A 21,909-nucleotide genomic window follows, 5' to 3' on the forward strand; every position below is an offset into this window, starting at 1 on the left:
GGGTTAGAGTTTATGATTTAGGATTTATGGTTCATTCATGTTATGTCGTGTAAGTTTCAAATAATAAAATTTATATTAATTAAAAAATTAATACTTTTTAAGTAATACAGTTATTTTCATGCTAAATAATCAATAGTTATATTATTTGATGCATAAAATAAAATATAATAATTTCTTTATAATTATGAACTATTATTAAAAGTACATTATAATTTAAGGGTATATTTAGACGAAATTTGTGATGAGGGGCTTATTCGTAGTTCGGCATAAATATCATGGCAAAATTAAACCTTTTCCTGAATAAATGGGTTGGGCCTTTTGTTTAAACATAAAAATTGGGCTTTGTTTCATTTTTCCGGAACACGATCAAACCTATTGTTTGGCGCCTGACTGCCGCCTCCTCCTCTTCCATTTCACTGTCGATTTTCTTGCTTATTTCAGAGGTAAAACTCACTCCCTGCTCTCTTTTTTCCCTCTGATTCTTTTGATTCATCTGCTGTATTTCTTTAGCTTGTCAAGTATTTCTTTCTAATACATTCCCGTTCTTGCAATTTGATTTCAGAAAAAAAAAACACTCCGAAAAACCTCACAAATGGAAGAAACACAAACTCCGCCGCCTCCGAAGCGGAAAACACCGGAGGAAGCACAAATTGGGGAAACCCCACAGCAGGATTCCGCTCAAAAGCGACGAAACCAAACCCGGACTTGCGTCCACGAGGTTGCTGTACCAGCCGGGTACGTTTCAACTAAAAACGAAACTCTTCACAACACTCTCTCTAACCCTCAATTTAACGGCGAAATGGCCAAGAAATACCCGTTTCCACTCGACCCGTTTCAGACAGTATCCGTTGCATGCTTAGAAAGAAACGAGTCTGTTCTTGTTTCCGCTCACACCTCCGCCGGTAAAACCGTGGTGGCGGAGTACGCCATTGCTATGGGCTTTAGAGATAAACAACGAGTTATTTACACTTCCCCGTTAAAAGCTTTGAGTAATCAAAAGTATAGGGAGTTGCACCAGGAGTTTCAAGATGTCGGGTTAATGACCGGCGATGTGACCTTATCTCCCAATGCTAGTTGCTTAGTTATGACCACTGAGATTCTTAGGGGTATGCTTTATCGAGGCGCCGAGATTTTGAAAGAAGTTTCTTGGGTTATTTTTGATGAGATTCATTATATGAAGGATCGCGAACGGGGGGTTGTTTGGGAGGAGAGTATTATATTTTTGCCTCCTGAGATTAAGATGGTTTTTCTTTCGGCAACTATGTCAAATGCTACGGAATTTGCTGAGTGGATTTGTCATTTGCATAAGCAGCCTTGTCATGTTGTTTACACCGATTTTCGACCTACTCCTTTGCAGCATTATGTGTTTCCAATGGCGGGTGCTGGCTTGTATCTTGTTGTTGATGAGAATGAGCAGTTTAGGGAGGACAATTTTATGAAACTTCAAGATACCTTTGCCAAGCAGAAAATTGGGGATGGGCATAAGAGCTCGAATGGTAAAGGAAGTGGAAGAATTGCTAAAGCTGGAAATGCTTCTACCGGGTCTGACATTTACAAAATTGTCAAGGTGTGTGTCCTTAACCACTCGAGTATGACTGCCGTCTTGTTTAAATTGTTGGACTAGAGATTGCTCTGTTGCATAAAATGAGAACACAAGTTGAAATCTTAGAGTCCGCTGTCTTTAGGTTTTAGGTCTTAGATCATCTATCATACAAGACATCTTTTAGGATCACTTGCTTTATGAAGTATTACTGAAATAGTGCGTTAAAGTGATTTGTTCTCTGCTTATAGTGGTTACATAAAATAATCTTGATTCACTGTCTCTGTTACAATATACTTGATGGCGATTGTGCATTTTGACCTTAATCACTAGATGTGGTTATTTTCATTGTTACCAGTTACTACAACTTTTTATTATCCTGATAGTATCACTAATATTCATTTTGAAAGAGCTTTGTTTCTAATAGTTGATTTTGATAAGTCTGTTTTATGGACTTAATCTTTTTTCAATGTGTTTAAGCTAGTTTGAGCTTCCCATTTCTTCTCTTTCCCCCTCTTTGAAAGTGATCAAGAGATGAAAGAACTTTCGAGGGGAAATGACTGAACTCACGGGAAAAGTGCAAAATGAAACAAATGAGAATAAGATATGCTTTTAAATTAATGCACTCTTTAATACAGCTGGGATTAGAAAGGAATACATTTCTAAAACCCCAAATGCTAAAGAATTGATAAACTCAAGGCTTACTACACAAGTGTATTTTGCTCCTCAGCATTTCAAAATTTTCACATCAGTATCGCATAAGCCTGTCCGTATTCTAAGGTCTCAGATTCAACCATTGTGGGTATTTGACTCATGGATCGGAGATTACATAAAATGGGCTTTCAAAATACCCCTAATGACCAATCTGGGCCATCCTCTCATGTTTTGGACTTTATGTTCATAATGATGTTGTTTGAATTATGAAGTTTTTTGAAGAATCAGCATATTCTGTCGTTGTTGTTTGTAAAGTTCATTAGTATTCTAAGTTGGTGGAATCTATTTGCTTATGATTTAATCCATCTGGAGTTTCAGATGATTATGGAACGAAAATTTCAACCTGTCATAGTGTTCAGCTTCAGTAGAAGAGAGTGTGAACAACATGCAATGTCTATGTCCAAGCTTGATTTTAACACCCCAGACGAAAAGGATCTCGTCGAGCAAGTGTTCAAAAATGCAATACTCTGCTTAAATGAGGAAGACAGAGAGTTGCCTGCTATTGAGTTGATGTTGCCGCTACTTCAGCGAGGCATTGCTGTACATCATTCTGGTCTCCTTCCTGTCATTAAGGAACTTGTAGAGCTTCTTTTCCAGGAAGGCCTTGTAAAGGCCTTATTTGCTACAGAGACAGTAAGTGTTTATCTTCACAATGGGGCACCCCTGAGGGATGGAGGTGTGTGAACTGGGGTGGTTTTTCTTTTATTGATTGAATTGTCCGTAGCATGTGCTGTATTCTTAGTTTCTAGTTTGTGTTTTCACTTTTTTTTGTGGCAGTTTGCCATGGGTTTAAACATGCCAGCAAAGACTGTTGTTTTCACAGCTGTTAAGAAGTGGGATGGTGATAGCCATCGCTACATTGGATCCGGAGAATATATCCAGGTTAGTAAAGATTCTTTTTTCTTCCTTCACGCATTTGAGAAGAAAAAAAATATATGGTGCTACATGACTACATGTAAATACATATGTGAATTTGTTATAGTATATTCACATTTAAATACTTGATTTTTGTAGATGAGTGGAAGGGCTGGGCGGCGTGGTAAAGATGATCGTGGTATTTGTATAATAATGATTGATGAACGGGTAATTTTGCTGCTGTCTATTTATTTGTGCTTTAATTTTATTTTTTAACTCTTTGTTAATAAACTTAGTATTGTTCATGGAACTTCTTTGTCGATCATTGTTGCCGAATAGATTTTTAACATTTTGGCTTTACTTTAGTCTGGATTCATTGTCCATACGGTACATATGCAGCTCAATGATATCTTTACACCTCCCCATATTGGCGCACTGGCCTTCCATTTCATTGAACCATTTTGTTGTAGCTGCATCTTATTGTTTGTTGCTGTATATTAGCAAGAAACAATGTGGTTTTTTACTTGAAATTACTGATTAGGCCCACACTTTTATAGATGGAGATGAATACAATTAAGGACATGATTTTGGGTAAACCAGCTCCCCTAGTTAGTACATTCAGACTGAGCTACTATTCTATTTTGAATCTAATGAGGCGCGCTGAAGGCCAGTTCACTGCTGAACATGTGATAAAAAATTCATTCCATCAGTTTCAGTATGAGAAGGTTTTCACTGAATCCCATATTTATTATCATTTGCTTATGGTGCCCGTAGTGATCAATCACTCATAGAGCTTTCTATATTTTAGGCTTTACCTGACATAGGGAATAAAGTTTCTAAACTGGAGGAGGAAGCTGCTATGCTGGATGCTTCAGGAGAGGTAATCATTTTCTTTAATTAGTTTCGTTTATTAAATATATAACATTATTTTGGTCGGTAAGCAAAAAGGAGCTTTTATACTATAAAGAGGACATAACTCACTGTAAACACAGGGAAAAACCAAAAGAAGTCGAACAATTCATCTCCACCTATACGATTCAGAAACTAAATCTAGCAAGTTATCCCCGATTTTGTGAAACTATATGGTCCTTGTTACATCATAAAATACCATCAAACTTGAATCTTTGTTCCTATAAAGAAAGTCTGTTTATTCTCTCTCTCTCTCCTTGAAATGCAAATCTGTTCTTAATCATTACAAGTAGATTTTAGTAGCCAAAGCCATTCTTCTTAATTGCTGTAACTTGAAATTTCCAACACACTTCTGCAGAATAAGCTAATAACTCTTTTCCAGCAGAGACAAAATGGATATATTTCACACAGCTGGGAAATCTTGATCAACTTATTCTATTTAACTATCAATCAAAGAACCAATGATCGATTGTCTTCTATTCCTGATCACAAAGAAAGCAGTCATTATTAACAACTTCTTGAGGACATTTTTACCTCTCACCTTTCCCGTAAAAGCCAACTAGAAAATAATATATTTATGTGTGGGTATCAAACTATTTCTCCGCACCAATCTGCTTCAAGTCTGTTTCATTAAATAGATAATATTGCATGATATAGAATTATGAAGTTCTGTTGTTTTGTTTAGGCTGAAGTAGCTGAATATCATAACCTAAAGCTGGAGATGGCCCAACTTGAGAAGAAGATGATGACAGAAATTAGAAGGCCTGAAAGGATTCTATTATATCTTTGCACTGGTCGACTGGTAGTTACTAATCCTTACCATTTTTATGAAGTTTGAATTCAACTGAATCGTTTATTTGTTTCTTTTAATTTATTCTCTCCTTTTTGTTGGATACTCATTTGTTTGATTTTAAAGTGATGTGATTCTGTATGCATATAAATTTTACAAACATGCACAGAACATGTATGCTTCTTTAGAATCATTTTGATATCTTTCTTTACTATTGAGCATGCATGCATCTTCTTATTCAAAATTGATGTGCCCATGTGTTAGCATAGTTTTTGAAACATGTAGCTGCGCTCTTGAAGGGATAATATCTTAAGACAAAATGAGAGCAGAAAAGAACAGAGGAGAGGAATATTATATGCATGTTGTAATGGTTTGTATGCAAAGAGATTGTGCAAGACATATACACATGAGAAAGAGGTTACATGATGTCTATATACAAATTCACTTGTCTTCATTTGTTAACTTAGTTTAATGTTTGGCTATGTTGTTCAAAAAGGATAATCCCTTCGGACAAAATATAGTAGGGTAAGCTTATGACACTGGTTGTATTTTGTTTTTCACTTTATAGTGGTTATCTATATTGCAGATCAAGGTAAGAGAAGGTGGAACTGATTGGGGTTGGGGAGTTGTAGTAAATGTTGTTAAAAGACCTGTTACTGGGTCAGTGCCATCCCGTGGTGGCTCTTATATAGTGGATACTTTACTTCATTGCTCACTTGGATCAAATGAGAGTGGTTCGCGGCCAAGACCTTGCCCACCACGTCCTGGAGAAAATGGTGAGATGCATGTGGTAAGCTGCACATAGTCAAAATTTTAAATTTGTTACTGTCTGTCCATTGTCATGAAGAAATTATGTCAATAGTGTGGTATAGTTTAACGAATTTAATTATTTCTGTTTGCATCTGATTTAGGTCCCTGTCCAGTTGGATCTGATATCTGCTCTAAGTAAAGTCAGAATATCTGTTCCTTCTGACCTTCGACCACTAGAAGCAAGACAAAGTATACTGCTGGCAGTGCAGGAGTTGGGTACTCGGTTTCCTGAAGGTCTTCCCAAACTAAATCCTGTGAAGGTTATTGTCAGCAGCAATATATTTAATGTTTTTAAGGGAAAAAATATACTTTTAAATATATTGACAGATCTTTATAATGGTTATCCCCCCCAATTCCGCCTAATTGTTCTCTGCAAATTCACTGCCCTTGGGTTATAGATTGTGTATTGCCCTGTGTCATTCTTCAAACTTCCTATTTTAATCCCTATGCAGCATGAACCTGCATCATTTATGCTTAGATTAGTAATGACTGCAGTGTTCTTTTTATAGCATCACAATGTTCTTTTCTTTTCTATATTCTTTGTTATAGTTCTATGTGATTTATGGAGGATTTTCTGTTCACCGTAGTTTACTTTCTCATGTTTCCTTATCCTTGTCCATGAATTTGAACTAGTATATTTGTATATGCTTCTAATTTTTGTCTCATAGTCATGCTTGTATTAATTTTGCAGGACATGCAAATTGAGGATCCTGAAATTGTTGATTTGGTTAACAAAATTGAGAATATGGAAAAGAAATTGCTTGCTCATCCACTGCATAAGGTTTGTCGCTTCATTTAGAATTGACTGATTCAACTCTATACCTTCATCATTTTCCATAAAATGTTTCAAGGGAGTGGGCTATTTGCTGCACTTTTAGAAACATCTACCTAATGCTCCATCAACAAGTTCTATTAGCAACCACATATGCTTGATTTGTTTTGTGCAGTCTCAAGATCTGAGTCAGATCAAAAATTTCCAAAGGAAGGCAGAGGTCAATCATGAAATTCAACAACTCAAGTCAAAAATGCGGGACTCGCAGGTACTTCCTTTCTCCAGTTGCTTATTCAATTATTATGTTAACTACTTAGCAGACTGAGGGCCGGTGTTTCTTAAACAAGCATGTAGTCCTAGCTTTCTTTCCGGTTTGTTAGTAAACTGTAAACAAGGTTGATTGTGCCTCTTTAAATTCACATCAATGTTGTCCTATTGTATTTCACCTGGAATGCTAAATAATTTAATTTTTTCTTGAATTTCAGCTCCAGAAATTCCGTGATGAATTGAAGAATCGTTCACGGGTTTTGAAAAGGCTTGGACATATAGATGCAGATGGCGTGGTCCAGCTAAAAGGCAGGGCAGCATGCTTGATAGACACAGGAGATGAACTACTTGTTACTGAACTGATGTTTAATGGTAAATTGATGAATATCTTTTCTTGTTTGTTTAATTTTCAGCATAGTCTTGTTTCAAAACTGGGGTTTTTCTGACCAGGTTTCTGCATAATTGTGTTAGATCAAGGCTGACCATGTCAGAGTTGGGCTTGTAGAATATTTACTGCCTTCAAGCTTTCAGTCCAGCACTGATTTTGTTTTTCTTTTTTGCAATGATTTTTTTGTCAATATTCGATACTAAAATGGTTAAAGTAGTGATATAAAAGGTGGCTTCTAAAAGAAGAAAAAACTTACATTGTCTAGTACTTTCAATTTATTAACATAACAAATTAAATCTGAACAACGTACCACTATTTTCCTTTAGAGGCTGGATAATACCACCTGGCCGCATTGAGCTCCTTGATAGTCTTATCAAGGTCATTGATGTTAGAGATAATACTATTGTTGGAGGCTCACCTAACCATTTGAACATTTTGGTGAATTGACTATTTGACATAGTATTAGATAGAGCCTTTCTGATCGAAAGGTTAGCAACCCCATTTGATTAGTTTAATGTACAAGGTAAAATGAACATGTATTTGTTATCTTTTCAAACCCAATGGGCACTCGCATGCGAGTGTGTATTAGCGATAATACTATTATTGGAGGCTCACTTTACAATTTGAGCTTATAGGTGAATTGATTATTTAATAAGTGGTGCTCAATGCTGAGGGCTTTTTTAGCTGGTCTCTTCCTGGTTGGTGTTAAAACTAACTTTGGCTTATCGTCTGCCTATGTCAATAACTTGAATCTGATTTCAGGTACCTTTAACGATCTCGATCATCACCAAGTTGCGGCTCTTGCAAGTTGCTTCATTCCAGTAGATAAATCAAATGAGCAAATACATTTGAGGTCAGAGCTTGCCAAACCATTACAACAGCTCCAAGAAAGTGCAAGAAAAATAGCAGAGGTATACCTTTTTCCTTTGTCATTGTTCACATATGCTGTATGCAATTTTCTGAGAGTATTTACAGATGCGTTTGCATAATTGCAGATACAATTTGAATGTAAATTGGACGTAAATGTGGATGAGTACGTGGAATCAACAGTGAGGCCATTCTTGATGGATGTGGTTTACTGTTGGTCGAAGGTTAGTGTACATTTACTTTGTCGTTGGGATTGTTATAGAATAAATACCTGCTTCTGTCTAATATTTTACTGTAAACTCGTTAATATGTGTGCGATATAGTATTTCTCCAACCATGGCCCTTTTTTGAAGGCAAGGTGGAAGTTCATTATGAAGGATATTTGTTGTTTACCAACCCATAAGTAAAGCTCAATTTAGTTTCTTATCATTACTGCCATCATATTCCGGGCGATGCCCTCAAAGAGTCAATAAATTTAGTTGCATCTTAATTCTATGATTCCTTAGTTCTGTAACGTTTGAGGCTGGCTATATAGGTTAATTTTCTGTTTTGTGATATTTTTCTCAGCATCCGTGTCATGTGATTTTTACTACTATCATTCTGGGCACCGACATAATGGTCTGCTCTTTAAGCCTGCTAAATCTTCTCTCATCCGTGTCAAAATGAGTCTTGTTATGACCATCAATTCTTTTACTTTATGTTCTCTGTTCTTTTGTTACTGTGTATAGCAGTATAGCTGATCAGCTGCATTTTGACTTAAATTCTTGGTAGCTTTTAACAGTTTGCACCTTTTTTTATCTCTTTCCCCTTTATTTCTTTCTTCTTATAGGGAGCTAGCTTTGCAGAAGTCATACAAATGACAGATATCTTTGAAGGTAGTATCATCAGGAGTGCAAGGAGACTAGATGAGTTTCTGAACCAGGTAAAACTTCTAGTTGTGTAACATGAATGATGGAAATCTACATGCAATATAGTCGTAATGGCATTTTTTCTGCTAGTTGTCATCAAAAAGTTGAGTTGTTTATAACTAATGATTCTTGTGTAAGGCTTTATATTTATCGGTTTTGTTTTACAAGTTTATATGCAAAAAAAATTAAAAATTCTTCACCATTCGTTAAAGGAGATTAGATGACTTTCTGAACCAGGTAAAATTATAGAACTTCCTGTTATCTTACTCTTACATGAATGATGGAAATCTACATGCAGTATAATTGTGATAACCTTTTTCTGCTAGTTGTCATCAAATAGTTGAGTTTATAGACTAGTGATTCTTGTGCAAGGCTTTATAATTATCGGTCTTGTTTTAAAAGTTTATATTGAAAAAATGAAAAATTCTTCACAATTCGTTTAAGTACAAGAATCAGAAAAATACATATTGTGATTTTATAGAAGAGAGTATGCCTCAATTCACTGTTAGTCTCTGATGTGTACTATATTCTACTAGTTTTATATGGTTGATTATTGCATGGCTAATTCTATACATGAAAACATGGAAATGTTTGCTCTGGCATTTATCCAGAGTCTGAGATAACAATATGAGAAGTTGAAGGTATATACTGCTGTCTGCCAAATTGTTGATCTGGACTCTGGAGTATTACTCTCTTGGAGTTGCTACTCACAAATTTTTGTGATATTTTTCCGATGAAGAAACTCTTATAATGCTCTTTATACCTAGTATAGATACAGATTTCGTTTAGAAAGTTATACTATGCGCGCTTCTTTTTGGTTATAATTTGAAATTTACAGATGCATTCAATTAACAGGCATGAAATTACATCAAAAACTGGAAATCATCTTATAGAGAGCAACTAATTGTCTTTTTTATTCTAGTTGAGTGCTGCTGCGCAAGCTGTGGGGGAAGTCAGTTTGGAGAAGAAATTTGCGGCAGCAAGTGAAACCCTTCGTCGAGGTATTATGTTTGCCAATTCTCTTTATCTATGAGTGATGTTCTTGCAGGCTCTTATGACCGGGAAATTCAATCAACCGTGCCCTATTGATAGAAAAGTGTACACTGCTAGCTTCTTAAGATGTGCCCTGAACATATACAAGTATAGGTTCTCTATTTCACACTCTCAGCTCTTCATGCAATAAGTTTTTTTTCTTTCAAATGTTGCATATAGTGTGCGGGTTGTACATTACAATATGAGAAATGACATTGATTGAAAGCCTTTTCTATTGAGTATGCTCTTAACTGTCTCTCTGTGCTTGGGGGCTCTTAGACTAATTTTTTCTGAAAATGCTACACTAATTGCACCTTCTAATGGGTAGTATTTTCTGAACTCAATATTTTCTTTTCTATTTTAAAATTATTTAGAAAGAAAAAGAATGTAGAGTTTAAACAAACATTAAATTAGACATTAGCGTATGGTTGTATGGTTACTTTAACTTTGGTTCCCATATGCATACTAATGGTCTAGATTGCTATTGAGTACTGTGTAAGAAGTATGCAATTTAGTCGTCTAATTTTTTTTTTCTTTATTTATAGTTTGGCATTATTTTTATTTCTTCAAAAGAACAAAAAAAGGATGCAATATTCTAACAATAAACATAAATTTCAGTCTAAATTTTCGCTACAAACAACTATATTAGTGACTAATAGTTCTTCAAGTTTGTATAAGAAAAAATGAATATATAGAGAAATAAATTGGTCTTTATTTTCTTCAAATAAAGCATTCTTGACAAGAAAAATCTTAAATTTACTGGAAGCTTGATTTAAAATCAACCCATTTTTAAAATCAAACATACATTTAAACTACATATCTTTTGATCAACTAGTTGGAGTTTCAATTGCGAGCCTCTCACTCAGTATCTTAATTCCCATATACCTGCACCAAACCAAACTCGGATCCAATTTTGTTAGATTATCAAAGCCAGACTATTATAATCAGTTAAACAAATAATAAATAATAGAATATATTAAGATAAAATTTGTCAAACACGTCATTTGTGGGATAGTCAATAGTACTTCACTGCATCATTTCATATGAAAAATATAATTAATTAGTAGTTTAAAATTTCACATGTAATTATAACGGCCATGAGCTGGTTTGGCTGAGATCAGACTGGAGCTAGACCGGTCAAAACTGACTCAAAAGCGGTCAAACCTAGTACCGGGCTCAAACTGGCCTGGAACCTTGAGTTTTGAATTGGTTCCAAGTGAGTTCCTCATTATGTGGAACTGTTTTTCTTTTAATCGTGAACCGGCGGTTCCTAACTGGAACTATCGGTTCTTGAACCTTGGCCATGTCTATATTTAATGATATAGTGAAATATATGTTGCTCTACCCACAAATGACATGATGCACATAATATTTACGCAAGGATTTCTCGAGCTATTAATCTAAATAATTAGGGCTAAATAATTACCTTCCGAGCATCATAACAGTGGCTTGAGGATTAGTACCCGGAGAGGCGTTAAAAGTAGAACCATCAATAACCCTAAGTGCATCAACACCAAGAACTCTATAATCACTATCAACAACCGCCCCAACTTGACAGCCTCCATGATAATGCCAAATTGTCATCACAGTGTCCTTGCAGTACTGTTCTAAAGATCTTGAAGTGTTCAAATGTCTAGGTCTCAAATTGATTGGTGAATGTGCAGTCATATTTAGTAATGTTGGCACCGACATGTAATCATATTTAAACCTAGAGAAAGGCCTGGAATCTATGATTTTTTCTATGGTTGAAATTCCTTGAACGCATCGGTGTAAATCTTGAGGTTCTTTGAAGTAATTGAATCTCACCGAGGGATTGTCATTAGGGTTTTTTGTTGTGAGGCGTAAATGACCAGTTGAAATAGGACCCATGATTTTTTCAAGAATGAAACCGCCTCTAAATGCTTCATCAGCAAGACTTTCCATTACTTTTACTGCTTTTGCTATTGCTTCTGGGGTTCTTTCTTTTGGTGGCACTGTTGCCAGCTGACCTATCTGCATATTTTCACAAAATGCTCAATCTTATATTATTTTTTTTCCTGAATAAAATGGATTTCTTTGTTGATTAATAATAATTCATAGTTCGATAATTTTCGAGTAAAATTGAGTTGGGTGCTAATGTGTAGGTGTGTGCATTTGTCGGTTATGTACTTACCACGTCAAAATTGATTGGCTTTTGAAGAAAATAAAAAATGAGCTGATGTAAGGAATAAATTTCGGTCTGGTTAGAGTTTTGAGTTCTATTGAAACATAAAAATGATTCTTCTTTTGAAAGATAAAACATCAAAATGAAAAAGAAAAGATACTAATTTCTAAAATAAATCTAGTTTGCATTGTAATATATTATATAAAAAGTTAATTACATATAAAATTATGATCTTTGGACCAAGTTACAAAAATAATATGACCTTTAAAATATGTCAATTACAAACATCATCTTTTATTTTTTTTTAAAAGTAACAATCGGCAATTTTTAGTGGCATTTTTGCTGACGTGACATGATACGTGGTAGACCCATCGAGTGTGTAAGTCAGCAAAATTTCATCGAAAAATGTGCGCATGATGAAATTGAAAAGAAATAAAAGGTAGTGTTTGTGAGTGATTGACACGTTTTAGAGGTTATGTTGTTTTTGCAACTTGGTCCAAATGTCATGATTTTATATGTAATTAACCTTTATATAAATTTTATCATTTTAATACATAAGAAAGTGATATTATTCATGATAAAATTGTATTATTTTTAAGAGAATTGAATTATATAAAGTTCAATTTTTTATGATAAATAAACTGAATTAATCGTTTTAATTTGCTTTAGTTTTTAACTATAACGATAGGAAAAAAATAATATTCTTAATTAATATAAAGTCATGAATTTTAATGAAATATAGAAACGTAAATGTTATTGTTTAGTCTTCCTTACCTTGGGAGAAAACATCCCGTAATCTCTTTGAGTGGTGTCGCGGCCGAAGTTAGCGCCGCTAGCAGCTTCAATGTAGCTGCCGGAGTGAGTGATTCCGACGACCTGAATCAACGAAACCTCCACCGGAACCGGTGAGGGTATGAATAAGGCATTCATTGGGTTATCAGACATGAGTTGGCCAACCATGGGCTGATTCAAGACAACGGTTATGTTGTGCAACTTGAGTTGGGCTTTAGGGCCTACTCCACTCATCATCAAGAGCTGTGGGCTTCCTAGTGAGCCGGCTGATATGATAATTTCATTTTTAGTCCCTCTATTTAAATATGCTCTGTGTGTAGTCCCTGATGCATCTTTAAATACCACTCCATGAGCCATTGGTCTTTCTTTGCCTGTTCAAAATTACAAGCACTTGTTCAGCTAATTTGGATTGAATTTTAAAAAATTGGAGGTAATCCTTAGGGGTGAGCATTCGGCCGGTTTGGTCGAAACCGAACCGATAACTCCTTATCCGTACTAACCGTTCGACCAAATAAGAAATTTTAACCGAAAACTGAACCGACCAAATAAGATAGAAAAAAAATTTCATAGTCAAACCGATCAAATAAGTCGATTAATTCGGCCAGTTCGGTTAAAACCGACAAAATTATGAGGAAAAATTTAAAAACTTCAAAAAAAATAAAATTTTAGTTAATTTGGCTGGTTACGTTAATTTGGATAATTTAAATTGAAACCAAACCGATAACCAAAAAACCAAAAAAATTACATAAAAACCGAACTAACCAAATTAACCATTTTAATCAAACCAAACCAATCAAAATTCACCGATTTGCTCGGTTAATATGGTTGGTGGGTTTTTCTTTCTTTACCACTAATAATCCTCATCCACAATACCTGAACTTTAGTCTCTTTTCAATTAAAGTCCTATTATTTAATTTGTAATTGTAGAATTTCTTTTTAAGTGAATAAACATAAAAAATATTGTCATTCATTTTTGTAGTTTATTTGTCAAAATTTACCGACTTGAACACCTACAATACAACTGATTTGACAAATTAAAAAGTACACGTCAATAATATCTGGTAAAATTATCATTTTTCATATGAGTTGCACTGTGAGCATACGGATCAATATTTTTCTATAAAATTAACATGATTTTATGGCTATAAGTAAAAATAAAAAGAATTAGACATTATAAATGAAAATTATATTGGTAACTCACCTTGAATTCTAAAAAGAATTTTATGTACCGGAGCATACAAAAGGACATCAAGTCTACTAGGGTTAGCATACTCCAATAAGTCAGCAGCAGTATGCCTATGACCTCTATGATCAAATATTGTGCCACCAACTTTGGTGCCGGAAATATGATCGTACGTAAACCCGTTGTTAGGCGCCACTCCGGCCTCTAGCAGCCCGTCCCTCACCGCCGATTGCCATTGCCTCATTATAGGCTCGAATGCAACTCTCCTCTCTACCCATCGGTATGACTGGTTCACTCGTAGCCCGTCCCACCCTACATCCCTGCCATCACAAGAACTCGCTGTTTGTAAACACGGTTTGATATTATAAATAAATAGAAAATTAGTGGAAATCGAGCTGAATTAACTAATTCAGTTTGGATTAGTCTGAAATTCTTTATTTTATTAAATTTTAGTTTAGTCGATTTGATAAAAAAATGGTTTAGGTTCTAGTGAACCGAATGCACACCTCTGCAAATGCTTTCAAGATTAATATGTTCCGTAAAATTTATAGAAATTGAACATATTCAAGAGATCGAGTGATTGGTGATAAAAATACATTTTGTATTAATTGTTCGTTGCGTACAAGTTAAGCGTGCCGACTAATATTTAGGTTTAAAAGAATGAACAACAGCACATGTAGCAATGGTGTTAATTTTTGCAATACCTTACATACTGGGGGCTAGCACGACTATAGAACCCGGCGTTTAGGCAACTTCCGCCGCCTAACACCCTCGCACGAGCATTGATCACGCCATCTTCGGAAATGAAGCGTTGGGAGGGTGATGTAGGGGAAGGATCAGCCAATGGAGCACCAAAATTGGCCAAATCGGTGATGTTAGGGTTTCCGTAAGGCGAACCGCCGCGTTCGAGGAGCAAAACGGTGGCGTTTTGAGAAAGAGTAGCAGCTAATGGGCAGCCAGCAGTTCCACCTCCAACAATAATGTAGTCATAGTATGATATTGATGGAGCTGTAGTTGCATGTTTCACAAAGGTGAAGTTTGGTGCTGGAAAAAAATTAATTTGGTTAAATTAGGGGTATGAGTGAAAAGGTAAAAATAAAATTTGTAGTATTAATTTGGAAGAAAATATTTAGTAGTAGTGTCACATTTTCAACCATAAAAGTAGGCATTAATTAGTTAGGTGTACTTTCTTTTCCTTCCAATTTAATACATCTAACCAAATTTTAGACCGTTTATTAAATGTTACAATGTGATGTATAACTGGCTAAAAAAGAAGAAAGCAATTTTGGTTAATTGGTATAAGGACAAATTGTTGAAGATTAGCTAGCATTGGTAATAAAATGGACTAATTGTAATTAATATAGCATCATTCAATCATAAACATACTCAGATTATACTCCCAAATAAATTAAGCAAGACCTAATATGGGTACAATATAAACTTTACTCGTTGAATGTCACCAAGCTGCGAATAACCGAGCCAAACCAAAAAAATCGATGTAAAATACAAATTAATTTCTTTCATTCTAATAAAAAAAATTTGATTTTTCAGTTAGATTCATTGTAATGTCAAAAAAAATCCGTTAACTGAAAAAATAACCAAATTGATTCATTCAATTTATTTTTTATATATTTTTATAAATTTGGTTTGTATCGATCTAAAAAAATCAGTTAAGTAGGTTTGAACCAAATGTATCCCCTTAAAATGTAGCAATGGATTGAGCCAAGGAATTATAGTATATCAATTGGCCGGCAACTACCTACATTTTACTTTCAATTTAGCCTTTTCATAATTGCCAATCCATAATATCATTTTTATAAAATAATAACATTAAAGTAATAAAAAAAACTCCTAAAAAATGAAAAACATGCATGAAAGAAAGTAATATTTGCCATTAATGGTGTTGTAAAACTCTATAAAATATTTATTCGTACTCGATTTGAAGTCGAATTAGTTTCCGCTCTAATATAGTGACCGGATACTGAATAATTATATATAGATTTAATATAAAGTACAACATAGTTTGATGCAGAAAGATTTTAGTAAGTAGAAATGATGAAAAAATGTACCTTGATCAGCAGAAGTACATAGTCCATGCAATAAGACAACTCCAAAGAATCTCCAAATCCTAAAAAAAGTAAAACCCATTTTTGTTTTTGTTTGTGCTTATCGAAATATTTTGATTTATAAAGTAGAAACTCTACAATCTCAACGGCTATAATTTTTCCAAATGCAAAGATTTCTTGATCAGTTTGTCGGCGAAATTTTGCCAACAACCACAATCATTATGGGCTTTTATTCAGCAAAATTGAAGAAATGAAAGAAAAATGTTGTACCAAGAAAAGTACGTAAATTTAGTTTACATTACATAAAGACCCATTAATATACAATACAAAATAAGTTATATGTACATTTTTTCGTTGAATTATTAGCTATAAAGAAAGAAAGATGGGAGAGAAAACTCAGCTACCTAATTAATTAGTCCCCCAAGTCTTTTTCTAATATTTTTTACAATTTGAATCCAATTTTCTTTTGGACCCTCTGGATTTTAATTTTGATAGGTAGAACCTTCGAGTTTTGATTTGAGGCCAATAAATTTCATGCTATTAAACTAGGCCAAATATAATGCCACATCAGTAAAGTTTGACGGTGTTAACGATTTTTTAATGGTAGAGGTTTACTAGTCTTCAAATTAAAATTTTAGGGGTTTACTGACCAAGATTGAAATTTGAGAGTTTGTAGACCGAGGGCTCAAAAGTCGGAAACCGTGGGTGATATTAACCAAATTTTTTTATCTTTTATTTTAGTTTGTTTCTTATCATTTTAATTGCAGAAAAATCATTAGTGTTGAATTCAGAAAGGCTTAAATGCACTAAAAAATCACCAAATTTCACGTGCTTTAGGTATTTAACACGACTTTCAATTTTAGCATATAAATAAATAACTATCTATTTTTTATAATTTTTACACATGAGATCACATTTGTATTTTTTAAGAAAACAGTGTCATTTTAGGTCAAAAACGGTTTCCGTGTTATTATTGCAATAAAAATAATTATTTTAGCATAATTAAAAATATAATCATTATATATAATAAATATAGAAAAAAGTACTTCTTTAAACATAATAAGATGACTCTAAAGGATTGTGTTGTAGTAAAGAGTAATTTGTGATCATATGTTGGTTAGTACTTAGTAGTCCAATAATGATCAATGCAACCTAGTCTATTTTTAGTTTTTGAAGAGATGTTTATTTTATATTTTCCCTCACATGCATGTATATTTTGAAGACGGAAATAAGTTGATATAATTCATTCTATGATAAGCTCATGCAAAAATATGGACAACTCTTTGATTGCCATTATGGTTCAAATATGAACTTTAGCTATTTAGGTATCCAAAAGGAGAAAATTAGTGACCTGACAATGAATTGCAACAAAGAAACTTAAAAAGATTAAAAAAAAAGTATGTCATCTTATTTCTCAACTTATCTCACCCTTAATACCATATCTCATAAATCATCTTTACAAAGAAAAAAATATAATTTACTCAACCTAAAATTCACCAAAAATATTATTTATTTTCGGGTAACTTGCATACTGCTGTTGTCATTTGTGTCGCTTCTTCCGAATCAAGTGCAGATAAACAATCCTCTCCGCAATTGGCAAAATCCTGTCAACTGAATTCTTATGGCCATCTGAATTCTTATGGTGTCAGCTGAATTTGTTCATCTAACAAAACTACAGAAGAAGATTGTAAGTAAGAAGAAATGCTCATAAATTGAGGAATTGAACACAGCCAAAAACACCCAATTCAAGTTCAAAGGCTTAGATCATGATAGAAGGAGCATGCTAATCAATAATTATGTCTCTTCTTCATCCACCACCACCAAAAACAACTTCAACAATTTTTCTACCAACTAGGCAACTATTGATCATCAAATGCAAGTTAAAGGCAAACAACAAGCACAAAGAATTTCTAATTCCAGTGGTAGGACGTCAAAAAGGATGAAGAACAATGGCTACCATTTATGATACAATTTTTCAGTCAAGAATCAAAATAAACCCAAATTAATGATCAATTTAATAGCGCAATTTCTTACCCAAGTCATAGAATTGCACCGACAGTTCAAATTAGGTCAATTATTCAAGTTAGTATCTCCGTCAATGCTAGTCAGGCCATCGCTATCAGGCATCAATGTCAAACACAATATGAAAATTGATGAACATAATATTTGAAGAGCTAACTAGAAATCGATACAACATCAAACACAGTATGAAATTAGGTTTTACAAAATACAGAGGACGATGATTAAAGAGAAAATGGAAAATAAAACTCAGGTGAAGATTAGAATAGAAGAGAACCATTACCTGAAGTAGAGGATGAATGTGATGAGAAGAAAAACGGTGAAGATATTACGTATTTTTGTGATTATTTCTGTTTTTAAACTTTTGTTGCAAAAAATAAAAAACATCCGTAAATTTATATTTAGTTTAGGAAATCAAGTATTCTGTCTAATTTCCTCATTAAAATAAGAACCATCAGCTTACCGACACCATTTATTTGTTAACACATCATAACAATGCAATTCAAGAAAATTAAGAAGTTAAAACAAAGCCTTATTAAGTATAATTTACCACTATAAGAATCTTAGAGAAACAAAAGTCGTCATTTCTAACAAGCAAACAGAGCTCAATCAATTCATCCCACTAAGCCAAAAAACATAATTGGGCTGTCATGATTGTCAGCATATAATACAATACTGATTTGAAGTCAAGTTTTTGAGATTTTTTAAACGATGAGAAAGAAATTGCTCGAGAATATTTTTTTGGAATAAGAAAGCTGAATTGATGATTTAGAACGATAATGAAATTGCTACCTCAATCATCAACCTCGGCTTTAATTTCCCTTTGTAGCTCTTCCTTGTATTCTTCGAATGTGCCTGGAAACTTCCTCACTGATCCCTCTTCAACCACCCAAATCTCACTCTTCTCTTCATCGTCACAGACACGAGAGATCAGCCTGGAGTCATGACTAACCAAGACAACTCCGCCAGTGAACTCATCTAGTGCGTCGGCTAACGCGTCAATACTTTGCATGTCCAAGTGATTTGTAGGCTCATCCAACATCAATATGTGTGGCTTTGACATGGATATAGAAGTGAAGACAACCCGTGATTTCTGCCCTCCTGAAAGCTTTGCAATTGGTGTGAGATGATTATGGCTTGGTAGTCCAAATTTTCCAAGCTTGGCACGGACGGCCTCCTGCTTGCTAAGCCCCTCTTGATCAGGATGAAGTCGAAGCAAATACTGAACAGGTGTTTCATCCATTGTCAATAGGTCCACAAAGTGCTGTGAGTACCTCCCTATGCGCAACTTCTGACTTCTCCTCACTTCTCCTTCACAAGGAACTAAATCACCCGCGAGAAGATTTAGAATAGTGGATTTCCCAGCTCCATTCGGCCCAACAATAGCAACTCGAGTTCCCATGTCAATGCCTACATCGACATTTGATAGCCGGAAATCCTTTCGGTTAGGGTAACTAAATCCGACTTCAATCATTTGCATCAATGGGGGAGTTAGCTCTGTAGGTTCAGGGAAGTGAAATTCCACAGTATAATCTTTCCACTTCTTGGGAGCCTCTGCCAGGGGTTCGTCTTCATCAACCTTGCCCTTTGCCTTGCTCTTTGATGCTTCCTTGGAAGCAACAAATTTTGCACGATCTTTAACCTTTTCTTGCTGAGCGCGGTTTCCTGATCTTTTAGCAGCTTTTACCTGCTTATCATAGATCTCGAACTTCTTGTTCATCTCTTTGCGACGCTGTTCATAGCCACTTTCAAAATCATCAAAATTCCCACGGTAGACATGAAGCTTCAAGTCATGAAGATGGATAATTTCATTGCACACCGAGTTAAGGAAATCCCTATCATGGGAAACAACTACAAGAGTTTTCTTCCACCTACAAAGATACTCCTCTAGCCAGAGTACAGCCCTGAGATCGAGATGGTTAGTTGGTTCATCTAGCAAAAGAAGAGTAGGCTGCACAAAAAGCGCCCTAGCCAATGAAATCCTCATTCTCCAGCCACCACTAAATGACTTGGTAGGACGCCCCTGCATTTCCTTGGAGAAACCCAATCCAGCCAAAATCTTTGATGCCTGAGACTCTGCAGCATCTGACCCCAAAATCTGTAAATTCTCATACAATTCAGCAAGCCTCTCTCCTACATCATCTCCATCTATATCATTCCCATCTTCATCTGCTGCAGTTAAATTTTGCAAAGATGCAACTTCCTGCCGAACCTTGAGTAACTCTTCATTGGCTGCAACAACTGCTTCAAGAGCAGTTTTCTCATCACCAACAACCTCTTGCTCAACCAAAAGCACATCGATATTTTTTGGAACCGGTATTTTTCTCCAAGCAAGAAGTTTCAATAACGTAGACTTGCCCTTTCCATTTGGCCCAACCAGCCCATATCTCTTTCCATGAGAAATCTTAACAGATGCATTCTTTAAGAGTTCTTTCCCCCGTGCTGCCACAGAGAAATTTTCTATTGTAATATCTTTAACATTAGCATCCGCTTCATCGTCACCTTCAAGAACTGAAGCCCGACTACCAATAACAACAGTAAAAGCATCATGATCATCCTTGAGGGCCTCTTTTTTGGCCTGCTCAATAGCATAAGCAGCAAGCAAGTCCTTCTTTTCTCGTTTCTTGAGTTCTTTATCGGTTACAGATATCTCAAGAGGCTTTCCTTCATTCATTGTTTCTTTACTCGACCGTTTTTTACCCCCAGCCTGCTCTTGCTCATCTCCAGAGACATAACTATTTTCTTCTTCATCAGATGGAGGTAGATCCAACCCATCGGTATAAGATGACACTTTAGGAGCCTTTGCTTTGGCAGTGCTCAAAGAAGAAGCCACTCCCTTTTTAGGCTTCTCGGGTTTCTCATCATTGCTAAGAAGCATAGCTGCAATTGAAACTTTCTTTCCATCTTTACTGCTTTGCTTATTAGTAGCTTTATTGGCTCCACCAGCCTCATCAGTTTTCTTTTTACCCATTTGTAAAAACGATTATGCGAAAATTATAATCTGGCAGAGAGGGAAAAAAAGAACAAATTACTACTTGATATTAAGCTTACCAAAAAAAACTATCATAGGTCTCTCAAAAACTTTAGTTACAATTATAGACGCATTAAGTTTTTTTTTTTTTGCCAGAGTATAGCCAATATATACTTACTGGAGATGCAATAATAAAAATCAACTAACAACATAAACAAATGGTATAATTGAAAAGAAAATTTGGCATTTTTTTTACTCATTATTCTATTCAAATATGTGGAGACTTAGTTCCTGTCCATAGCCAAGCAAAGTAGAAAACTAAAAACTAATTAACAGTGTTCATCAGATTAATAAATAATACCCAACACAGATTACAAATTATAAACCCCAAAAACATGACATAAGAGCTGATAATCGAAACAAAAAGTCTAACTAGTAAAACACTTGCAACCCTTTGTCTATTGGGGGTGTCAAACTGAACCACCGCCGTTGATTAAATTCAAATTTTCTTTATTCGAGAAAATTTGCTGAGAAGCACATCAAATTGCATTCTGATTCATTTATAAATAGTCTAAATAATTAATTAAAAAATAATATTACTTACTTGTTGGAGCAGGCGGCGGCAGCGGAGAGGAGAGGAGCAGCGAACAGCAGCAATGGAAATGAATTGAAGCAGCAACGAATTGACACCGGAGAGAAGCGGCGATAACAGAAAGAGACCGGAGAGGAGACCGAAGCGAACGGCAGATCGAAGTGGGACGGCGGAGAAAGTGAACGACTTGCTTAGGATAAACGTGTTTAGGTTTTTTTATCAGGTGATTTTTTTTTCTTTTCCAATTTCCTTTCCATTTTCTCTATTTTTTGTTTTCCAAATAAAAAACAA

At 34.9% G+C, this 21,909-nt stretch overlaps 3 protein-coding genes across 5 annotated transcripts; 1 reads left to right on the forward strand and 2 right to left on the reverse strand.

Moving 5' to 3' along the window:
* Positions 1-352: 352 nt before the first annotated feature.
* Positions 353-10,108, forward strand: LOC126679527 (DExH-box ATP-dependent RNA helicase DExH10). The gene is made up of 17 exons (XM_050374574.2): positions 353-443; positions 563-1,567; positions 2,573-2,887; positions 3,032-3,136; positions 3,269-3,337; positions 3,667-3,834; positions 3,918-3,989; positions 4,704-4,820; positions 5,395-5,598; positions 5,720-5,878; positions 6,310-6,399; positions 6,566-6,658; positions 6,876-7,029; positions 7,808-7,956; positions 8,041-8,136; positions 8,742-8,834; positions 9,743-10,108. Exons 2-17 carry the CDS (start codon positions 593-595, stop codon positions 9,851-9,853), a joined length of 2,970 nt encoding a protein of 989 aa, XP_050230531.1. The 5' UTR covers positions 353-443; positions 563-592; the 3' UTR covers positions 9,854-10,108.
* A 434-nt stretch (positions 10,109-10,542) lies between these two features.
* LOC126679528 (protein HOTHEAD) lies at positions 10,543-16,323 on the reverse strand. Its single transcript, XM_050374575.2, has 6 exons — positions 16,040-16,323; positions 14,675-15,014; positions 13,989-14,290; positions 12,770-13,158; positions 11,279-11,844; positions 10,543-10,737 (listed from the first exon to the last, which is right to left on the reverse strand). The coding sequence occupies exons 1-6, from the start codon at positions 16,116-16,118 to the stop codon at positions 10,680-10,682; spliced, it is 1,734 nt and encodes a 577-aa protein (XP_050230532.1). The 5' UTR covers positions 16,119-16,323; the 3' UTR covers positions 10,543-10,679.
* Positions 16,324-17,422: 1,099 nt separating this feature from the next.
* Positions 17,423-21,889, reverse strand: LOC126677085 (ABC transporter F family member 4). 3 transcript variants are annotated; one of them, XM_050371536.1, is made up of 3 exons: positions 21,631-21,889; positions 18,848-21,056; positions 17,423-17,647 (listed from the first exon to the last, which is right to left on the reverse strand). In XM_050371536.1, exon 2 carries the CDS (start codon positions 21,024-21,026, stop codon positions 18,849-18,851), a length of 2,178 nt encoding a protein of 725 aa, XP_050227493.1. In that variant the 5' UTR covers positions 21,027-21,056; positions 21,631-21,889; the 3' UTR covers positions 17,423-17,647; position 18,848. The 3 variants fall into 3 exon arrangements, with proteins under 3 accessions (XP_050227493.1, XP_050227491.1, XP_050227492.1); XM_050371534.1 differs by having other exon boundaries at positions 17,423-17,708; XM_050371535.1 differs by lacking the exon at positions 17,423-17,647 and having other exon boundaries at positions 18,575-21,056.
* Between the last annotated feature and the right edge of the window lie 20 nt (positions 21,890-21,909).

This window comes from Mercurialis annua, linkage group LG4 (assembly GCF_937616625.2).
Source record: "Mercurialis annua linkage group LG4, ddMerAnnu1.2, whole genome shotgun sequence".
NCBI classification, from domain to species: domain Eukaryota; kingdom Viridiplantae; phylum Streptophyta; class Magnoliopsida; order Malpighiales; family Euphorbiaceae; genus Mercurialis; species Mercurialis annua.